Here is a 17852-nt window from a genome sequence, read left to right as displayed (position 1 = left end):
GGTCATTCATTTGTAGTACCCCTCACTGCAGTGCGCAGTACCTCAAGCCACTCCTTCTCAACCTTTGAGGCACGTGACTAACGGCGCCTCCTTCTCAACCCAGTGAGGGGCTTCTCATTAATTTAGTTACATCCGGAAATGACGCGTTTGTTGAAAAAATAAAAGAGCGATAATCGTTATTGTTAGCTAGCAGGCGAACTGGTGAATGGTGATATGACAGAGTAATAACGTCCTATTACAAGTGCACGATAGAGTTATTACAAACGTAAAGTGGTATGTACCAATTCCTGCACATTATATCGATAGCAATGCGATTGTAGTAATGTATAAATAACGGAATGAAACACTAAAGTGTGCAGAAAGGATGTTTATTGTATTTTTATTTTCGGAGCTAAATTCTTGCTAACGTTCATCCAGGCTAACGTTGCTGGGAGCTAAGTGTAACGTCAACTCGCTTCCATATTGTGAGAGCACAGTCTGACCACTACAAACTCACCTGTGTGTAATACATTACGTTTTAAGCAATAAGCGTAGATGACCAGAAAATTAGCTTTGGTTTGCTGGATATCTATTATTGCTTGACAACGACAGAACCCGTAATGAAAGCTGGTCAATGGTACCTATTTATAAAAACATTGACCTATATTAATGCAACGATGTCATGTGTTTGGTGCATAAGTGTGAAATGTCCCAGTGAGTTATTAAGTGGTGATATTTCTTTTAAAGCCATAAACTAATCAAACATACTTCACGTTGTCTGTTGTTTGAGATGGAGGACGGAAACAGGACTGATGCTGCCTCCACATCTAAAAGCCATGCAGGCTCTCTCCACCTGCAGAGTAAGGTTTTAAAAACTGCAAATAATATTAGATGTTCTACTTTTAAGTCATGCATTTATATATTGTGCATAATTCCTCTTGTTCAGCTCCAAAAAATGAAGAAACCTATGAAATTGTCATCCCCTATGAAGAAAACTCCTTTGAGCAGCAAGGATTTTTCAATCAGAGTGAACAGACTTTTGATGGTAAATGTCAGAATCCCTATTATAAAATTCCCTTTTATCTGTAAGATATTTTTAAGCTTTACACAAAGCTTCCTGTTACAGTATTTCCTAAACAATCCTGTCTGTCCTCAGAGTCACCCCCATCTGCTGGCCCATCCCAAGTAAACAACTTATACATGGTGATCACCAACCTGCGGACCCAGCTACAGATCTCTCTAGAGAAAAACTCCTGGATGCAGAAAAGAATTGAGGACTTGGAAGAGGAGAGGGACTTCCTCCGTTGCCAGCTGGACCGCTTTATATTTTCCACAAAGAGCCAGGAGCAGAGTCAGAGCCAGTACAGTAACGGTGAGAACAGGGATAGGTGTGAGATGTAACTTTTGGATGGCTAGTCTCTAAGGAAGAAAAGCTAAATCTCAGCTTTTGGTATTTGTCTCACTTTAGGTTATGACTCCAGACGATTCAACTGGAGAGTAAGAAGAGAGGAAGATCGCCGTGTTGGTAAAAAAAATATTTATTTAATTTCTTAGTAAAAAATTAAAACACTGATGTGAATGTATTATCTTTTTGCAAATTGCACATTTTCAATCATTACTACTCCTTTTTTTCATAGAGCAACAGAAGCCTCAAGAGTCTCAGCATTTCTCCTCACGGCAGTCTATACAACGAAGGCCTGGTCCTCCAACCATGGTGCCTTCCAAAAATCCTGTCTCCTGTCCACTAACCAATCAGCTTGTCTCTTTAAATGCTTTGTTTAACTCTACCCAGTCCCAGGCCCTCTTGCAGGGCCATAGCCACAGTACTCCCAATGCCACAGCCAGTGGCAGCAGCGGCAACCATAACAGTGCTGCAAGGTCACCCATGAATGAAATGAGTGGACATAGTAACTTAGGTCCAGGTAATACAACTGCTTCCCATACACTTGATTGATCTATAGAGATGTTGCTTGTGGCTTTTATCTTTGGAATTTTGCTAACGAATGTTTTTTAATGTTCTCATCAGATTCAATTTCCCTCTTCGGAGAATCTGATGAGTACTTGGAGCAGAGTGGGTACCTCGACGAGGAGGAAATGATATCAGCGGAAGATTTAATGCAAGGTACCATTAACAACAAAGGACACCTATTGAAGAGAAGGCGGGTCTTCCGAGCCCCAACAGAGCGGCAGAGAGGTAAAAGAAACATCCTGCATCAAAACTCATTACTTAACGACAGACTGTCAACTGTTGTTGCTCACTCTCTCTTTTATATTGTTGTTCTTCAGTGAAAGATGCTGCTGGAGTGCTGTTTCGCTACAAGAAGATCCTGCTTACATACCAGCGTCTGAAAAACATGTCGAAAGCCTTCCAAATCCATGGTGTGGACCGCAACACGGTGGCTTCCACTACACCCATTGCTGAGATGCTACTTGTGGCCCCAGAGAAGGTGGCAGAGCTGGGCGAGTTTGACCCATCCAAGGAGAAGCTTCTGGACTATGCCCGGCGCTGCTACACTGTTCTGGATGAGGAGACACTTAGCAGGGTGCAGGCCCTGAAGAAGAATAACCTGCTCCTGCCTATCTCCTACAGGTTTAGACACTGATGAGAGAAAGACAGCAGAACGGGAAATCTTTCTAGAAAACATGGAAAGTTTGGAGAGAATAGACAGTTAGGTTCTGCTGCAGCAGGCCAGCTCACCTCCGTCCTTTCCAATATACGGTTTACAATGGTTTATGTGTGAACAGAAAGGTGTCTTAACTATTGGGATAATAAAGGGGATTTCCTTCCTTCAGTGCTTAAATGTGTAACCAACTTAGCTTGTTAATGTTTTAGCCTCAACATTTGCCAAGACAATGACATTTATTCACTGAACATCTGGATCAGTTTGTGGCCAGTAGACGAATAATGTATTGTCTAGAGATCATTTGAGCTCCTGATAGTCTAAAAGATGTATGAGCCTTGTGTCACTGACTTTATTTGTGTGCACAATCCTTAAAATAGTGTAGCTTGTATTCACAATGTCTGTTTATGTTAAAACAATGCTGCACTCAATAGATTTTGTAGGAATACACAAGATGTCATATTTTCCTTTTGTTAATATTTCTCTTTTTGTCTGTGCTTTATTATTTTTGGCATTGAAATGATATCTTCAACCATTTTCTATTGCCTTAATGGGATTTCATGATTTAAGACATGCAACACTTTTGGGTCACTTTTCTTTCCTGAACAGCAACTGAGTTTGAATTGGGGAGTTATTTTGTTTTTCTGTTCCTTTCCATGTATCCTGTTGTAAAGGAGGAGAACAAATGACATTAGAAAGAGAAAGAAGTAAAAATGTACTGACTGTAGTAAAGACTAGTCCACCATTATTTGGTGCAATAATTTGGTGCTGTCACCAGACAGAGCCTTCTCCGTTGCTGCCCCCTCCCTCTGGAACTCACTCCCCCAACCCATCAGAGACTGCACTGACCTCACCACCTTCAAAAAACTCACCTCTTCAATCTGGCTTTTAATGTGTGATTGTTTTTGTATTATTTGACTTTAACTTTAACTATATATTTATTTGTTGTTCCTTCCTTTTCTTTTCCCTTCACCATATCTGTAAAGCGTCTTTGAGCACCTGTAAAAGCGCTAACAAATTAAATCTATTATTATTATTCGTTTTTTGACAGAAAAATACTAGAAGCAACAATTTGTACTGTTTGTTCTGTTATAAAATATGAGGAGTTGAGAATATATTCCTAACATTTTATAAACCGAGTTTGCGTTAATAATAGTAATGTCAATAAATCGGATTAACAGCAATGGAAATGATTGTATTACATAATTTGTTTCAGACGCCCGATCCAAGGTTAGGGGTTTAAATGCAAAATAAACATTTATTCCACTTTAAATAACATATCTTGAGCGGACTATGATGAAACCTAACGTAGATGTGAAAAGAATAAAAAGGGAACATTTTCACTCAATCTTCTGTGTTCTTATAATACATCCAGGCGTTAAGGTTAAAGGATGGGGTCTTTTTCACTAACCGGAAACCTGTAATTCATCAACTTCCGGTGTCACGGAGTGCCTGGGAGACGGAGCAAAAAAGCGGGCATACCGAAAGCGTTTTTGTTTTCAACATTTAAATGGGCAACATTTGACTCATATAGCCAAACAACCGCGGCTTGTGGACCAGTTCCCCCTCTGGACTTTGCATCTGGCTTGAAAAATAATCATTCATTCGTGTTTCGTCCTAGCTAACGAGCTCCACACGAGCAGGCCTATTCTTCTGGACTTTGCTACAAGCTAGTTAGCTAACGTTAGCAGGCTAACCCATGCGAGCACGTTTTCTTTCTCAATGATTCTGTCTGTTACGTTGTAAATAAATACCACACAGCTTATGCGTGTGCTTGGTAACTTGTTTTGGTAGTTGTATTGTTAAGTAGGCTGCTCGTTAAAGCACATTTACGTTAGCTACCTCAGCGAGGCGCTTGCTTTTATAGTGTTGTTCACTTTGTTGCTAGCTTAAGCTAGCCACCGCTAACTGAACAACGCAGTCGCCGAAAGCGCATCAGCCTTCAACTCACAGAGATGTCGGACTTCGACGAATTTGAAAGGCAGCTTTCTGAAAACAAACAAGGTAAATAAACCAATTGCACATCAGACATCGGAAATGGTAGTGGTCCGTTTGATTGTAATCGCCACTATCGTTTAAGCTAACCATGGACCTGTCTATTTACTGGAACGTTAAGCTAAATGATTAGCCCACACTCACGAACCATTTGAGATGTGGTGTAACTGTTACATTTACTGTTGCTCATCAGATACTATTCTCGATCATGTTTGACGATGTCGAAACACGTTAGGCCGATTTATAATCCGAATAACGGTAGCTGGATTGTCTCTTCTTAGGTTAACGGGCTTTGTTTCTTTAAGCCTGGGGCAGTCTATATCCTGGTACTCTACTGCCTGTACCAGCTGACTGGATGTCCGGGTGGCTAGCATTCATCCTTTGCAGCTGTTGCGTCCAACGAAGATTTCTAGTGCACTTTGCCGTACTATTGCCCTCCTCTTTCTAACACACCGCCTGTAACTCCACTACCCTAATTTTACTTTGATATCGTTAACCCAGATATGCAAACACACTCTGTACACTGCTCCTAGGTATCGGACAACGCTACCCTACGAGTTCGCCATATTACACATTGTGTCACTTTGAACCAAAAGGTCATAATACATTTGTGTTTCCGATTTTAAACAGACTGGATACACTGCATTCAATTGTAACTTTTTAACATACCACTACCATGAAAGCTGTTTTCCTGTACTTGATACCATAATCCAACTTTATTATTACCACGTGAACTAGGATGTTGTTGGACAGATTCATACTCAGCAGTGTTGCTCATTGCCTGTCTAATTTTCATCTAAGGTGATGTATTCTCAGACTCTTTGACCGGTAAGCTATGAAAATAAGTATCTAAGTATTGCTAAGATTTCATTGGACCATTGACTAGCTGTGTATTGTATTTTATTCATACTCTGCAAGTAAACTTTCAATTTATTCCTGCAGCTGAAAGGGACAAAGAGAACCGCCACCACCGCCGGTCTTCCTCTCGTAGCCGAAGCAGAGAGAGGAAAAGGAGGAGCAGAGACAGGGATAGACGCAGCAGGGACCGCCGTGGGGAAAGTAAGGAGGAGCGCAGACACAGGCGCAGGTGAGTACCTTTTTTCACAACTACACCCAGAACAAAAAAAGGCTAAAGGCTACACGTTATTGGAGGGGCACCTCCATGTTTTTGTAACTAGAGATTTTTTAATCATGACCACCACAAATATCCTCCTGATACTAATTTGTTTTTAAATGCCCTACAAACAGGAGGTCATAAAGATCTACATATTTAAAGCCATTTTTTCCCCAGTTGGATCGAATTGTTTAGATTTAACATTTAGTTTCATCATAAAATATTTGTTGCTCGAAATACTTGACTAATTTCTTTACAGGGATTGTATAAAGACGAATGAGGAGTTGCACATTTGGTGTGCTGGTAACACTTCTTGCTGCTTCACAGAATGTTTTGTTTGTAAGCACCCTGGAATTTTCTGAAAAAGACTTCCACAATGTGTTGAGATTAAACACCTTCACTTGCTCTCAGCTTGCGTTTTGGGGGTTGACCTGGTCTCATTAACAGATACCATTCTGGGCAACAGTGCACACTTGTTAAGCTTGACAGTTGTCTACAGCAAATTGTGGCTGTAAAATGTAGAAGTAGGTCAGTGATTCATTAAGACTGAGTTTAAATAAGCTAGTTGGTCTCTCCTGAAAATCAACTGCACTTATTCTATCAAATATTCTTATTATTTCACTCGTGGATTGACTTTCATGTACTCTATTTTTGGCGTTGTTATTTTTGCGTTCTCTGTCACAGCTGCCTATGACATTGGAGCAATTTGCCTCAAGCTTAATGGAACATCTCTTGCATGCACAATAAGGGGCTGCTGCAACCTCTTTTATATACGTAATCATTTAATATAGACCATATCAAGACGAAGTCATAAATGATTTCATGAAGAATTTCAGATCCTTCCTAGAATACAAAAATGCACAGGCTATTAACAGAATGTATTTATGAATTCTGGTCTGGCAGTACATGTCTTGGAAACATCCAGCATGCAGTTAGTGTGAGAGTGCCCTGTGAAGAGCCGGAGCTGTATTGTTTGATAGAATCTGTTTCGACCCTTCGATGTGGGAACAGTTTTCTACAGGGGCAAGTCCCTCCCAGAACACTGCCCAAAAGGTGATTACCAGCTACCAATGTGACAATCCTGTATATTCTCAGCAAAACGCACCTTTGGACACCCAACACCTGCAACCTTTGGAAATGATTAGATGTGTTGAGAACCATATCTTGTAAAAAAAAAAAATGCTTACATCTTTGGTCATTGTTAGAAATGGATTGGTTAATGAGTTTGTGTAAGGCAGGTTAATAGGACATTTGAAACCATAGATTACCTTAGTAACTATTTGAATACATTCTCTCTAATGTAGACTTTTGTGAACGCTCTACTTGTTGGCTGTGAGTGTGACCTCTGGCCCCACTGTTGCTCCTCGTCACTTAGTGCTAATTTAAAACAAGTAGCTGGTGTTCACTCGGTTGGGAGCGGATGAAAATCTGAGCCCTCAACTTTGCAGCTGTTGTGTATTTCTGAGGATATAGTTTCTGCTTTCATTGCATCATTAGTTGTTCACGAATGGTGTTACATATCTTGCGTGAGACTCACTGAATGCACCGGCTTGACATCTGAACGTCAGGATTTTTGCGCTTTTAATGCAGATCGCCAAAGGCTCGTAACAGCGTTTGTATTTGGAGAGGGTCATAGAAATGCAGGTTCTAATTTTCAATGTCATTTCAGCTCACCAGCCAGCTTCCCTGTGGACAATGCTGGAAGGTAATACAGCAAACTAACACAAAGCCGGTTTGTGCAATATTGCAACAACTGCAATTGAATGACCTGCCTCTGATTCTCTGTATTGAGTAACTATCTGCCTGGATGAGGATTTGTGTCACTTATTTTCCCTTTACCACAAGGTGCTCTAATATTAAATTGATGCAACCTCCAAAAGAGTTACTAGATGTTATATTGTTGTATATTTTTAGAAGACATGACCCATCGTCTGGTCTGCTAGTTTACTGCTGAGCTAATGAGGGACGTCTGTTACATGTTGATTGTTTTCCAACAGCCGTTCTCCACACCGCGAGGTGCCGGCAAAGAAGAAGAACAAGGTTAAAAAGTACTGGGATGTCCCTCCACCGGGTTTTGAACACATCACTCCCATGCAGTACAAAGCCATGCAAGGTAAGCCTCCTAGTTTTCTTTTTGTGTTCGATGCATTTTCAATAGGCATGCTAGTTTCAGGTTTGATTGAACGTTTTATTTTGTTGTTGCACTACATTGGTTATTTCATCCATACCTTACTTTAGCAAACTGCTAATAAATTAGCACGTCAAGATACTGTTTGATGGGAGTTACAAATAATAATACTTCCTTTTGGCTTTGCCCTCTAGCTGCAGGCCAGATCCCAGCCACAGCCCTCCTGCCCACCATGACTCCAGATGGCCTGGCTGTGACCCCCACCCCGGTGCCTGTAGTGGGCAGCCAGATGACCCGGCAGGCCCGCCGGCTCTACGTGGGTAACATCCCATTTGGAATCACAGAGGTAAGGAACAGGACAACATTTGGCTTTTAAGTCATCCAACCTGTTAGAGTTCTTAATGCAAATACTTAATATATGTGTTGGTAATAATTTCACCACAAAATTGAAAAAAGTGTCCCCTTCATACCCTGTCTCTGTTTTGTGTAGGAGTCCATGATGGACTTCTTCAATGCCCAGATGCGTTTGGGTGGTCTTACTCAGGCCCCTGGAAACCCTGTGCTTGCAGTACAGATCAACCAGGATAAGAACTTTGCCTTCCTTGAGGTGAATTGATCAGACCCCTAACATGTCATTTGTTCTTCCAGGGTGTTTCTTGCAATTTTGACTTTAATCACTTAATTTTGTCTGTTAGTTCCGTTCAGTGGACGAAACTACACAGGCAATGGCCTTTGATGGCATCATCTTTCAAGGCCAGAGTCTCAAGATCCGTCGTCCACATGATTACCAACCTCTACCCGGCATGAGCGAGAACCCCAGTGTCTATGTGCCTGGTACTCAGCCAATTAATGGTTTTTAACCCTAAGTACTTGTGGCATATTTCATGAGTAATCCGTAACCAATACCTCACGGGAGCGTGCTCTCTGTGCTTCCCTTTTGATATTTCTTACTGTTGCCATCGTGTGTTCTTCAGGTGTCGTTTCCACAGTTGTTCCTGACTCAGCCCACAAGCTCTTCATTGGAGGTTTGCCCAACTACTTGAACGATGACCAGGTTAGTATTTCAGCGTGAAATGGCTGCAGACACAATTCCCAAACCATATTAAATACCCTTACCATAGCTTTTAGTAGAACATTCCTACACATTATACTTTGAGTAAACTCTTCCTTTTGTGTCTCAGGTGAAGGAGCTCTTGACATCCTTTGGTCCCCTGAAGGCTTTCAACCTGGTGAAGGACAGTGCTACAGGCTTATCTAAAGGATATGCGTTTTGTGAATATGTTGATGTCAACCTTAATGACCAGGTAACCCATGCTACTGGCAACTTCACACTTAGACATGGTCCAGAGTCTACTTTAATTATTATTGTATTATTTAGTATTGTAGTTATTTGAGACTCTTAAAGATTGGAATTTTAATTTAAAAACAATTCTTCTTTTTTTTACAGGCTATTGCTGGGCTGAACGGCATGCAGCTGGGAGACAAGAAGCTCCTGGTGCAGAGAGCCAGCGTGGGATCCAAGAACGCCACTCTAGTGAGTATTCAAAGCCTGGACAGAGGACAGCAGGGTGGTGGGAGGCTGGCTGCTCTTTTAGAGTCGCTCAAATGGATAATGATTACATTTTCTGTACAAATATATCTGCCACATCCAGGCCCACTGCAAACGGGTCATTCCATCGAAATTCATCACTTTCTGAAGACACATTTTCCCTAAATTTTAAACTGTGTAAGAAAGCAACAGATCTTATCCATTCCAAAGCTGCCAGTATGTACTTCAGCTGCTAAAAATGGTTGTGCAAGCAGTAAGTTACAAATAACAACCTGATAATCGAAACGGCATTTAGCTGGATAAAAAGCAGTTGGGAAAATATACGTTTTATGTGGTTGGTTCACTGGAACTACCAAACATAATTTCTTGGTTTAAGTGGTACCTAGGGGTTAACATTACCAAAAGTGTCTAGAGATAAGTGAGAAACAGAGTTGTCCATAATGTGAACCAGCACTGCAACGTTTTTCTTAAAACTGGCAGCAACCTTCTCTATAAAGGACATATCTTCATTTTCACCTCTGTTTTGGTCGATTAGGTCCTACATTGAATGCCATTGAAGATGTCTTGTGGATAGTCATAATACTCTGAGCACGTTGTTATCTAAAATATGCCATTGACCCTGTCCTAACCTTCCTGTCTGTCCTTGCAGACGAGTATAAATCAGACCCCAGTGACGCTGCAGGTGCCGGGTATGAACAGCTCGGTGACTCAGATGGGGGGCCTGCCCACCGAGGTGCTGTGTCTGATGAACATGGTGGCCGCCGAGGAGCTGCTGGATGATGACGAGTATGAGGAGATCGTGGAGGACGTCAAGGACGAGTGCAGCAAGTACGGTCAGGTCAAGAGCATCGAGATCCCCCGACCTGTGGACGGCCTGGAGGTGCCCGGCACCGGCAAGGTAGGGACCGTTCCATTGCTTTCCATCATCTTTGATGTGTGCTGTTGTCACACAAGAATGATGTCTTGATATACCCTTATTGTATTGGTTTCTTTGTCCCTCTCTTGTAGATCTTTGTGGAGTTCATGTCCGTTTTTGACTCCCAGAAGGCCATGCAGGGGCTGACGGGAAGGAAGTTTGCCAACAGGGTGGTGGTGACCAAATACTGCGATCCAGATGCTTATCACCGCCGAGACTTCTGGTAGAGGAGCCATGAAGAGAAGAGGGGACGGGGGGGTGGGAGGGGAGGGAACATGAATTGCCCATCTAGAAGTCAGCCCCCTGATTGAGAGCAACATTTCAGGTGGATCTGAGAGTACTTATCCAATATCCAATTCATCGTTTGAGATCTTCAAAATTGGGAGGGTCTCTATTCAGTCCATACCAGAGGGGGCTAGGTTTAGGTGGGTGAGGGAGTCAAAAAGATTTTTGCAAAATGTGTGTAATAATGGGTCCAGGGAGGGGTCAACGATTTTTATACTTTGTGAGGATGTTATTTTGGGGTGGGAGGGGGGAGCCACACTCTAAGGTTTGTATTTAAATGGAGGTAGCCTGTTTTAAGTACATTAGGAAGGAGTTGCAGCGGGGAACCAACTGGACTATTCCGGTGGAGAGAGGGATGGAGAAAACAGGAGTGTTACTTTGAGTGGGGGAGATGAGGGCATTTTAGTTTGACATCTAATCTAGATATACAGTAGCTGAAACATCCACTTCTGTTTCCCCACCATCATTAGTGAGGCGAGAGAAAACATTTTATTTCTATATTTGGACTATATTTCTTCATGTTCCTTTATTTTCATCAGACTACTGCCCCCTCAGAATGATTGGTTGAGAATATGTTGTCTAATTGGACTCTATCTGAATGTCAACTGTAATCGTTTCAATACTGTGTGTAGCTTCACTGATATGAGCTGTAATATCACATTGTGTTCAGGCTGCAGAATAACACGAGCTGCAGGAAAGTACTTTTTTTCAATTATGCCAGTTTTATTTTTTCCTGTAACTTTTTCACGTCCGTCTTTAGTACACAGCTTTTAACAGATGAGGTTGCATTGTCTCAGCGGTTCAGTCCTGATTTAATTAAAAGTGGACAATTGAAGGAAGATGAGGATTGACAACAGATTGGTGTTTAATAGGGGATTGATCTCTTCCTTACCAAAAAGCCTTAATGTTATTACATGTCAATTTGCTAAAGAAAACTAATTAGGCTTACCCCTCTTTCAATGATGTCTGTGTTTATAAATGTCACTATCTTGTATCACTCGTTTTCATTTTTCCTTGTTTGGCAGCAGGTTTACGTTGTAAGATGTGTCGGACCCGGTTGTTTGTTTGTGCAACGTCTCACCTCTTTGACAAGACCAAATAAACACGTGTCTAATACCCACGACTCATGGAGTGAACGCAAAAACAACCAACTTTTCTTTGTTCCGTCAACTTCCCTCCTGATGCATTGGTAGGCAGTGATATGGTCCGAACCAAATATTGAAACTGAAATTAAAAGGTCTTGTTTTGGATGTTTATGCTCTGTAAAGACTAATTACAAAAGGAAAGCCTGCAGACAAATAATTACTATTATACATCTACATTTTAATAAACAATCATTTAGCTTTCATGGCTTTTGTATGTTACTGTCGTAGAGGGGTTTCTTTCTCTAAATGTAAGAGGTAGATTGGATGTTGAAAACTTGTATTTGGTCATAGACTGCTTTTCTCTCATCTCCCTCATCTTCTGCCCTAATTCTCCGAGGACCACATGTTCACACTGTAATGGCTGAGACTGCTTTCATTTAGGTGGTTAAGACGTTACTGAGAAGAAAGTGTGTCAGTGATAAGACTTATGTTACTCCTTACTTTCAGATATCTTCTTTCTCAGTGTCGCTGTCATTTAATTTCTTTTTTTTTCTCTGGAAAAAAATGTGATTTCTTAAATGATTTCAAAACATCTAGTTTATAAAAATCAAAAACAGTCTTTCATTTGTCCAATTTGTTTTCAAATGTTGATTAAAAACTGAATTTACATGATGGCTTTCTTCTTTATGCTTCCTCTCTTTTGTGCACCCACATCCACCCACCTGGCTACAGCACACGCGTATTCACCCAGCGAGGGATGCCGCTCACAGTTCATTATGGAGATGGATTAGACTGGAGCCATGTCCAGGCACTTTCACTCAACTGATGGCATAATTTATCAAGGACTACAGGCAATCCAGACAGAAGCAAACGATTCCTGGGGAAGTTTACATGTTCATGATTAAGATACACTATTGCCAGTCATAAGTCACACTTTGTATCTACCTAAACGGGTTGTGGGAAAGCGTGAAATGCTAGCAGTACAAACACAATTCCCATGCAATCTATTTTGTACCAATTATAGCCTGCTCTCTTTAGTGATACCAGCCGAGGATGGAAGACTGGTTCAATGGTGAACTGGTGAATGGTTCATGGAGATGAAGGTCGACAAGGCAGAAGTAGCAGATCACACTCCTGTGGCCAATCTTTGAGTTAAGGACCCCTTACATCATTAACATACAGGCACACAAAACCATAAAGGTTAAAACAATTTAGAAATAATTGTACTATATTATTTTCTCCTAATTATCCACGAAGTTTCATTTAGGGACCATTCCTACGTTAGTGCTGACTGCCCTTAATAGTGAAGATGTTAACACACGTAATAAATGTGTCTTATGTTGCATACCTTTTTTGATCAATGTGTGGATTGATTTTACAATGATATTTTAAAGAATATCATTGCTGTTTTTATTAAAATAAAAATATTCATTTAAAGTACAGAAAACACTTAAAATAACAGAGAATAAAAGAGTAATTCTGTCACATGACATGGGAGCTATTGAAAATAAATTTGACTTAACAAATATTGCATAATATCCATATAAAATAGAAAGTTGACTAACATCTTGTAAAAAAGGGTTGTGTCTCACTTGTCCAGTGTGGTAAAGTAATACAATACAGTGGACACACTGGGTCACATGGCATGGGAGCCTTTGAAAATAAATTAGAGTTTTTAATAAAGAAACAAATACATTTAATAACAATATTATTATTAAAAAGAAAACGGACTTGAATCCAAGGAAAATAGGTGTTTCCCTTTTGTCCAGTATTGTAATACAATGTTGTAATGTTTGGTAGTCATTTGGTAACATAACATATAAGCTATACAAAATAAATTGAAAAAATAACAGCATAATTTACATAAAGATATTCGTACACACAATAGCCTACTTCTCCATTATTATTATTATGTCATTTATTTGATTCAAGCCTACGCAAATAAATAAAACTCATGGTTACCCATGCAATTATATATAATTATGAATTGGAGCTGCTTGCAGTGTCGAATCCCACGTATAAATCAGGTAACGTTTTTTTTTCTGGGTGTACTTCTTTATATTCAAGTCAATCCACACGAGTACACAGTTTTGGACATCAGCAACAACTATAAGCCATGTCCACCTGGGACTGTATCTGAAAAACAGTAACAGTGAAGCAACAAATCTCTGACATGAAATAATGTCCTGTGTCAGCTCTATACTGCCCATCTCCACGTGCATCGCTGCACCCCACTGCACAGAAGCCAGCGGCAGTGCACTGATGCAACGCGCTCTCTCCCCCTGTTGTTCCCGCAGGGCTCAGATAAAACAGCAGCTCTCCCAGGCTGCTGAAGCCATATCCACCAGAGGAGACATGTAAAACTGACCCTGCCTCTCCAACAGATCAGGACGTTCAGGCTGCCAAAACACAAGACCGATTAAATGTTATTAGCAGCCCTCCCCAGGCCTGATGCTGCAGTGAAGATTGCACATACATTATCTCCCTCTAGTGGGGAATGTAAAACTGTAGCGGTGGTCATTGTCATTCTAGGCAGTGCCTCCCCATTGATCCTCATTCAGAAAGATAGAACACTGCAGCAGTGGGAGAGTGCATTGCTGGAGCAGGATGATGCAGTACTCTGTGTACTTATGGCAGTGTGCATTCAGCGTATAGATTAAAGTGAAATTGAGAATCATATGGAAAGGATTGTCAGGTTGAATGCAAAAAGGCCTTTTATTACAGAACATATTTTGACATGTCACAGTAAAGCGCAGGTATGCAAAATAAAATGAATGATGGCTAAATTCAATTTTGCTGCAATTGTTTCAAGGGGCTTGTATGGGCTCTTGCTGTTACTGGGACAATTTGAACAAACTAGAGCAACGGTTATAAGTCTATATCTATAAGTAACACCACATCCCATAAAAAACAACTGTGTGTGGCTCGCTGCTATGCCCTTTGTTTCTCTTGAAGAGGTACATCTTTACATACAGGTCAGATATATATTTATCATTGAAGAAAAAAATAATTCTTTAATAGCTGGTTCTTTGGTTTTTAGTCAATCGTAATTATAATGGAGTAAATTGCATAATTGTTGGGATTATTTTAAACAGCAGAGTTGGTGCATTTGAGTCCTGCATGTGGGATTGACTCAAAATAATCTACATGCCCATGTTGTTCAGTGTGGTTTATAAATGTATTTTCTAATATTCTTGGACATATTGTGCTTTAATCTGGCATGTAGTCAACATTAATGTTACAACGTTGGACTAATAAATAGTTGCAGCTGTAATGTGCACATGTGTGGTCAGTGTGCGCATGGCTGCATACATAAGCACACATGTGTGCCCTTCAGTGTGTTCAAGCATAAACTAGCACTGCTGACAGGGCCACTTGAGTGATGTGGAGACAAGATTGTTAGCATCAGCATACTGTAGATTATTGATGGCCTCAGACCGCCAGTGGACACTTTCTATCAATCTCATATGATGGGGCAGCAGAGATATGCTGCATAATTAGAAGCAAAGTCATTTTAAAGAATAGACACACATATGTTCGTTAAACTAATAGCTGTACCCCAGATGAATCCATTTATCATGGCTGTCATGACCAGCATGCTCCTTTCTCTCTGCGAAAGTCCATCTCTGTGGCTGCAACAACAATCTGTCCTAAAAGAAACAGGACGTCTTTTGTTTTGGACATTGTAGGTGTTTATTTTGCTGTCACAGCCTACAGCCTGTTTCGTCCCTTTTCTCAGATTTTCTCCTGTTCTGTCTCTCTGTTCCCGACTCACTCTCACTTTGCATCACCGCCCTCGCCACCCCTTTTCCTCTCGCCCCTTCCCCCCTTCCAGCCCTCCCTGAGCGTGGCTGGCCGCTGGGGTTGGCCTCCCTCTTGGTGTGCCACGTATGTAACCTAAACTGTGGAAGAGCCAAGCAGGGCCGGGCCACGAGTAAAGCTTTCCACAAGACCAGGGTGAGTCTCTGAAATCTCTCTGGATCTTGTTCAGTGAGGAAGGAAATGGGCATGCACATTTTCTATTTCTTCTCTAGTGTTTCATTTCTGCAAGATTATCCATATGTGCACCTAGTGTTTCTTTACCTTTATATCACTCTCTCAACGTTATTCTCCCATCTTCTGTCCTTTCCTGCACTTTTTTCCCTTTTCCATTTCTGTCCCTCCCTCTCTGCTGCCCTCCCCGTTTCACTTTCACTCTCTGTGTCAGATTTGCTCTTACCTCACACTTCTGTTGCTGTAAAACGCTATCCTGGCCCCTCTCGTATAAACACAGGCTCCTCCTTCAGCCTAACTTAATGTCATTAACAGGTGGCAGTCTAAAATAGACACTCACACAAACAGCGAGGCTGGCACAGATACATGTTTTTAATCATGGCTGTCGTCATGTGACCGGACCACACTGCAGCACCTCAGCTCATTCATTGAACATTCAAACATGTGTGGAGTGTGTGCAGGGTGCTGTTGAGATGGAAGGTACAGTCAGAGGGGAGAACAGCCGTGCAAACACACACATTTAGTGATCAACAGTGTTAACCAACCAGGCTACAGCCCCCTCCCCTGTTACACTTACTTTCCATAACCCTCATGTACCTCCCTCTCACTCTCTCACTTACTCTCCCATCACCACTCTCCCCCTCTATTAAGTTTCAAGCGTCTCTTCCTCCTGAACTGAACAACACACACCAAACAGGTCAGACTTATTCTTCTTTTTGCTCTAGTTGTTGCTTTCTTATGTACACATCTCACACAGGGGGCTGTGGCTGTCTTTGGTGAAACTCTGGAAAGAGTACCTAACTTTCCTCACTGAAAATGTACCCATTTGTCCCCAAGCCAGTGCACCGTATTTTTTTTTGTTGCATCATCAAATTTGACAAAACACACACATAGGCCTTTACACTGCTTAGGATGTTTTAGAACAACATGAACATGTGTGTGTTATCCCTCCAGTAGGTTCGCCTGCCATGCTTTGACCCCTTCGATCATCCCCGTGGTTAATTAGGATGTAATGTGATCGAGCTTTGTAACTCTATAACTACTAACTTGGCTGTCAGCAGCTGCCGTCTTATTCTTTATTACACTTAATGCTGGGGGAGTAATCACATGCACGGCTGTTATTCCAAAGCTTTGGCTCATTGAAGACCTTTGGATTTTTAAGATTAGCTCTTAATATTCAGAGATTATATCCCTCTCCAGTGCTCGCTTTAAATTAGGATCAGGTAACATATTTGTATTATTGTGAGTTGTGATTAATTTCTATCAATTAGATGTCAAAAATCCATTGTGTGATTGTTATGGAGCTTTTATTAGTATCACATGATCGATAGCAGATGGATTTTACTCTTTTAAATAGAGTGGGCATTTTCAAGTTCAACTGACATTATTAGTTGGTTATTATTAGCATTATTTATTATTATATATATAATATATTATTTATGTTTTCTTATTTACACATATGAATAATTTGGTTTGGTTGAATATAAAGTTAAACACAATGTATTGCTTTGAAAAATAGTCTATGTATGATAATGTATAATCCAAATGTATATACATAATTGTATGGCTGCTTCAACTCATTTTAAATTAATATGCACACATTTCTCTCAATAAGTATATCAGTCATTAATTTATAAAATGACAAACAATGTCTAAAAACGACTTCTAACAAGTTCCTAAAACAAAAGGTGTCTGGTTGTGGTCGGAAAACTGAAAGATCTTCTCTTCACAAAACAGAGAAAGAAACTAAAATCCAGCTATAACCTAGGATGGTCGGAGTTTGAATTCATAAGTGACTTTTATTGTAATTTAATTTACAGCAAAACTAAATGTATGCTGCATACTGCTCTTTATTTCTGAAAAGTATGGTACACATTACACAATAGATTTTGTCCACGCACTCAGAGGGTTCATGTGGTGCGCTCTGCGCTGCCTATATAAAAACTCTGATGCTGTCAGCGCAAACCCCCTGAATTAAGTGATCCACCAACTGTGTGTGGCCTCCTGGTGCTGCTCCCTAACTGGCCAGGCCTGTTGCCCCCACTACGTGACCTGTTGCACTGCACTGCACAGCAGAGTTAATTACTGCAGGCCCCTTTCTGTCAGAAGGTTCAGCCATGAATTATCACCTCTCATGCTCCCTGCGCAGAGCAGCCACATCGCTGGGCCCCGTCACTCACGTTTTAA

General features: G+C 40.9%; 2 protein-coding genes across 5 annotated transcripts; both read left to right on the top strand.

The window, feature by feature from the left end:
* The first annotated feature begins 124 nt into the window (after positions 1-124).
* Positions 125-3784, top strand: ccdc106a (coiled-coil domain containing 106a). Its single transcript, XM_034211309.1, has 8 exons — positions 125-273; positions 770-839; positions 926-1024; positions 1136-1351; positions 1448-1504; positions 1617-1901; positions 2006-2173; positions 2266-3784. The coding sequence occupies exons 2-8, from the start codon at positions 770-772 to the stop codon at positions 2580-2582; spliced, it is 1212 nt and encodes a 403-aa protein (XP_034067200.1). The 5' UTR covers positions 125-273; the 3' UTR covers positions 2583-3784.
* A 230-nt stretch (positions 3785-4014) lies between these two features.
* Positions 4015-12341, top strand: u2af2a (U2 small nuclear RNA auxiliary factor 2a). Of its 4 annotated transcripts, none has more exons than XM_034211306.1 (13): positions 4015-4604; positions 5397-5423; positions 5538-5682; positions 7379-7414; positions 7707-7822; positions 8032-8183; positions 8328-8444; positions 8533-8671; positions 8812-8891; positions 9019-9141; positions 9285-9371; positions 10036-10284; positions 10395-12341. In XM_034211306.1, the coding sequence occupies exons 1-13, from the start codon at positions 4556-4558 to the stop codon at positions 10527-10529; spliced, it is 1455 nt and encodes a 484-aa protein (XP_034067197.1). In that variant the 5' UTR covers positions 4015-4555; the 3' UTR covers positions 10530-12341. The 4 variants fall into 4 exon arrangements, with proteins under 4 accessions (XP_034067197.1, XP_034067196.1, XP_034067199.1 ...); XM_034211305.1 differs by having other exon boundaries at positions 8533-8689; XM_034211308.1 differs by lacking the exon at positions 5397-5423.
* Positions 12342-17852: the final 5511 nt, after the last annotated feature.

Source organism: Gymnodraco acuticeps, unplaced genomic scaffold (assembly GCF_902827175.1).
Source record: "Gymnodraco acuticeps unplaced genomic scaffold, fGymAcu1.1, whole genome shotgun sequence".
NCBI lineage: Eukaryota > Metazoa > Chordata > Actinopteri > Perciformes > Bathydraconidae > Gymnodraco > Gymnodraco acuticeps.
The sequence above is the reverse complement of the archived record's forward strand: the minus strand, read 5'-3'. Positions and strand labels throughout refer to the sequence as shown.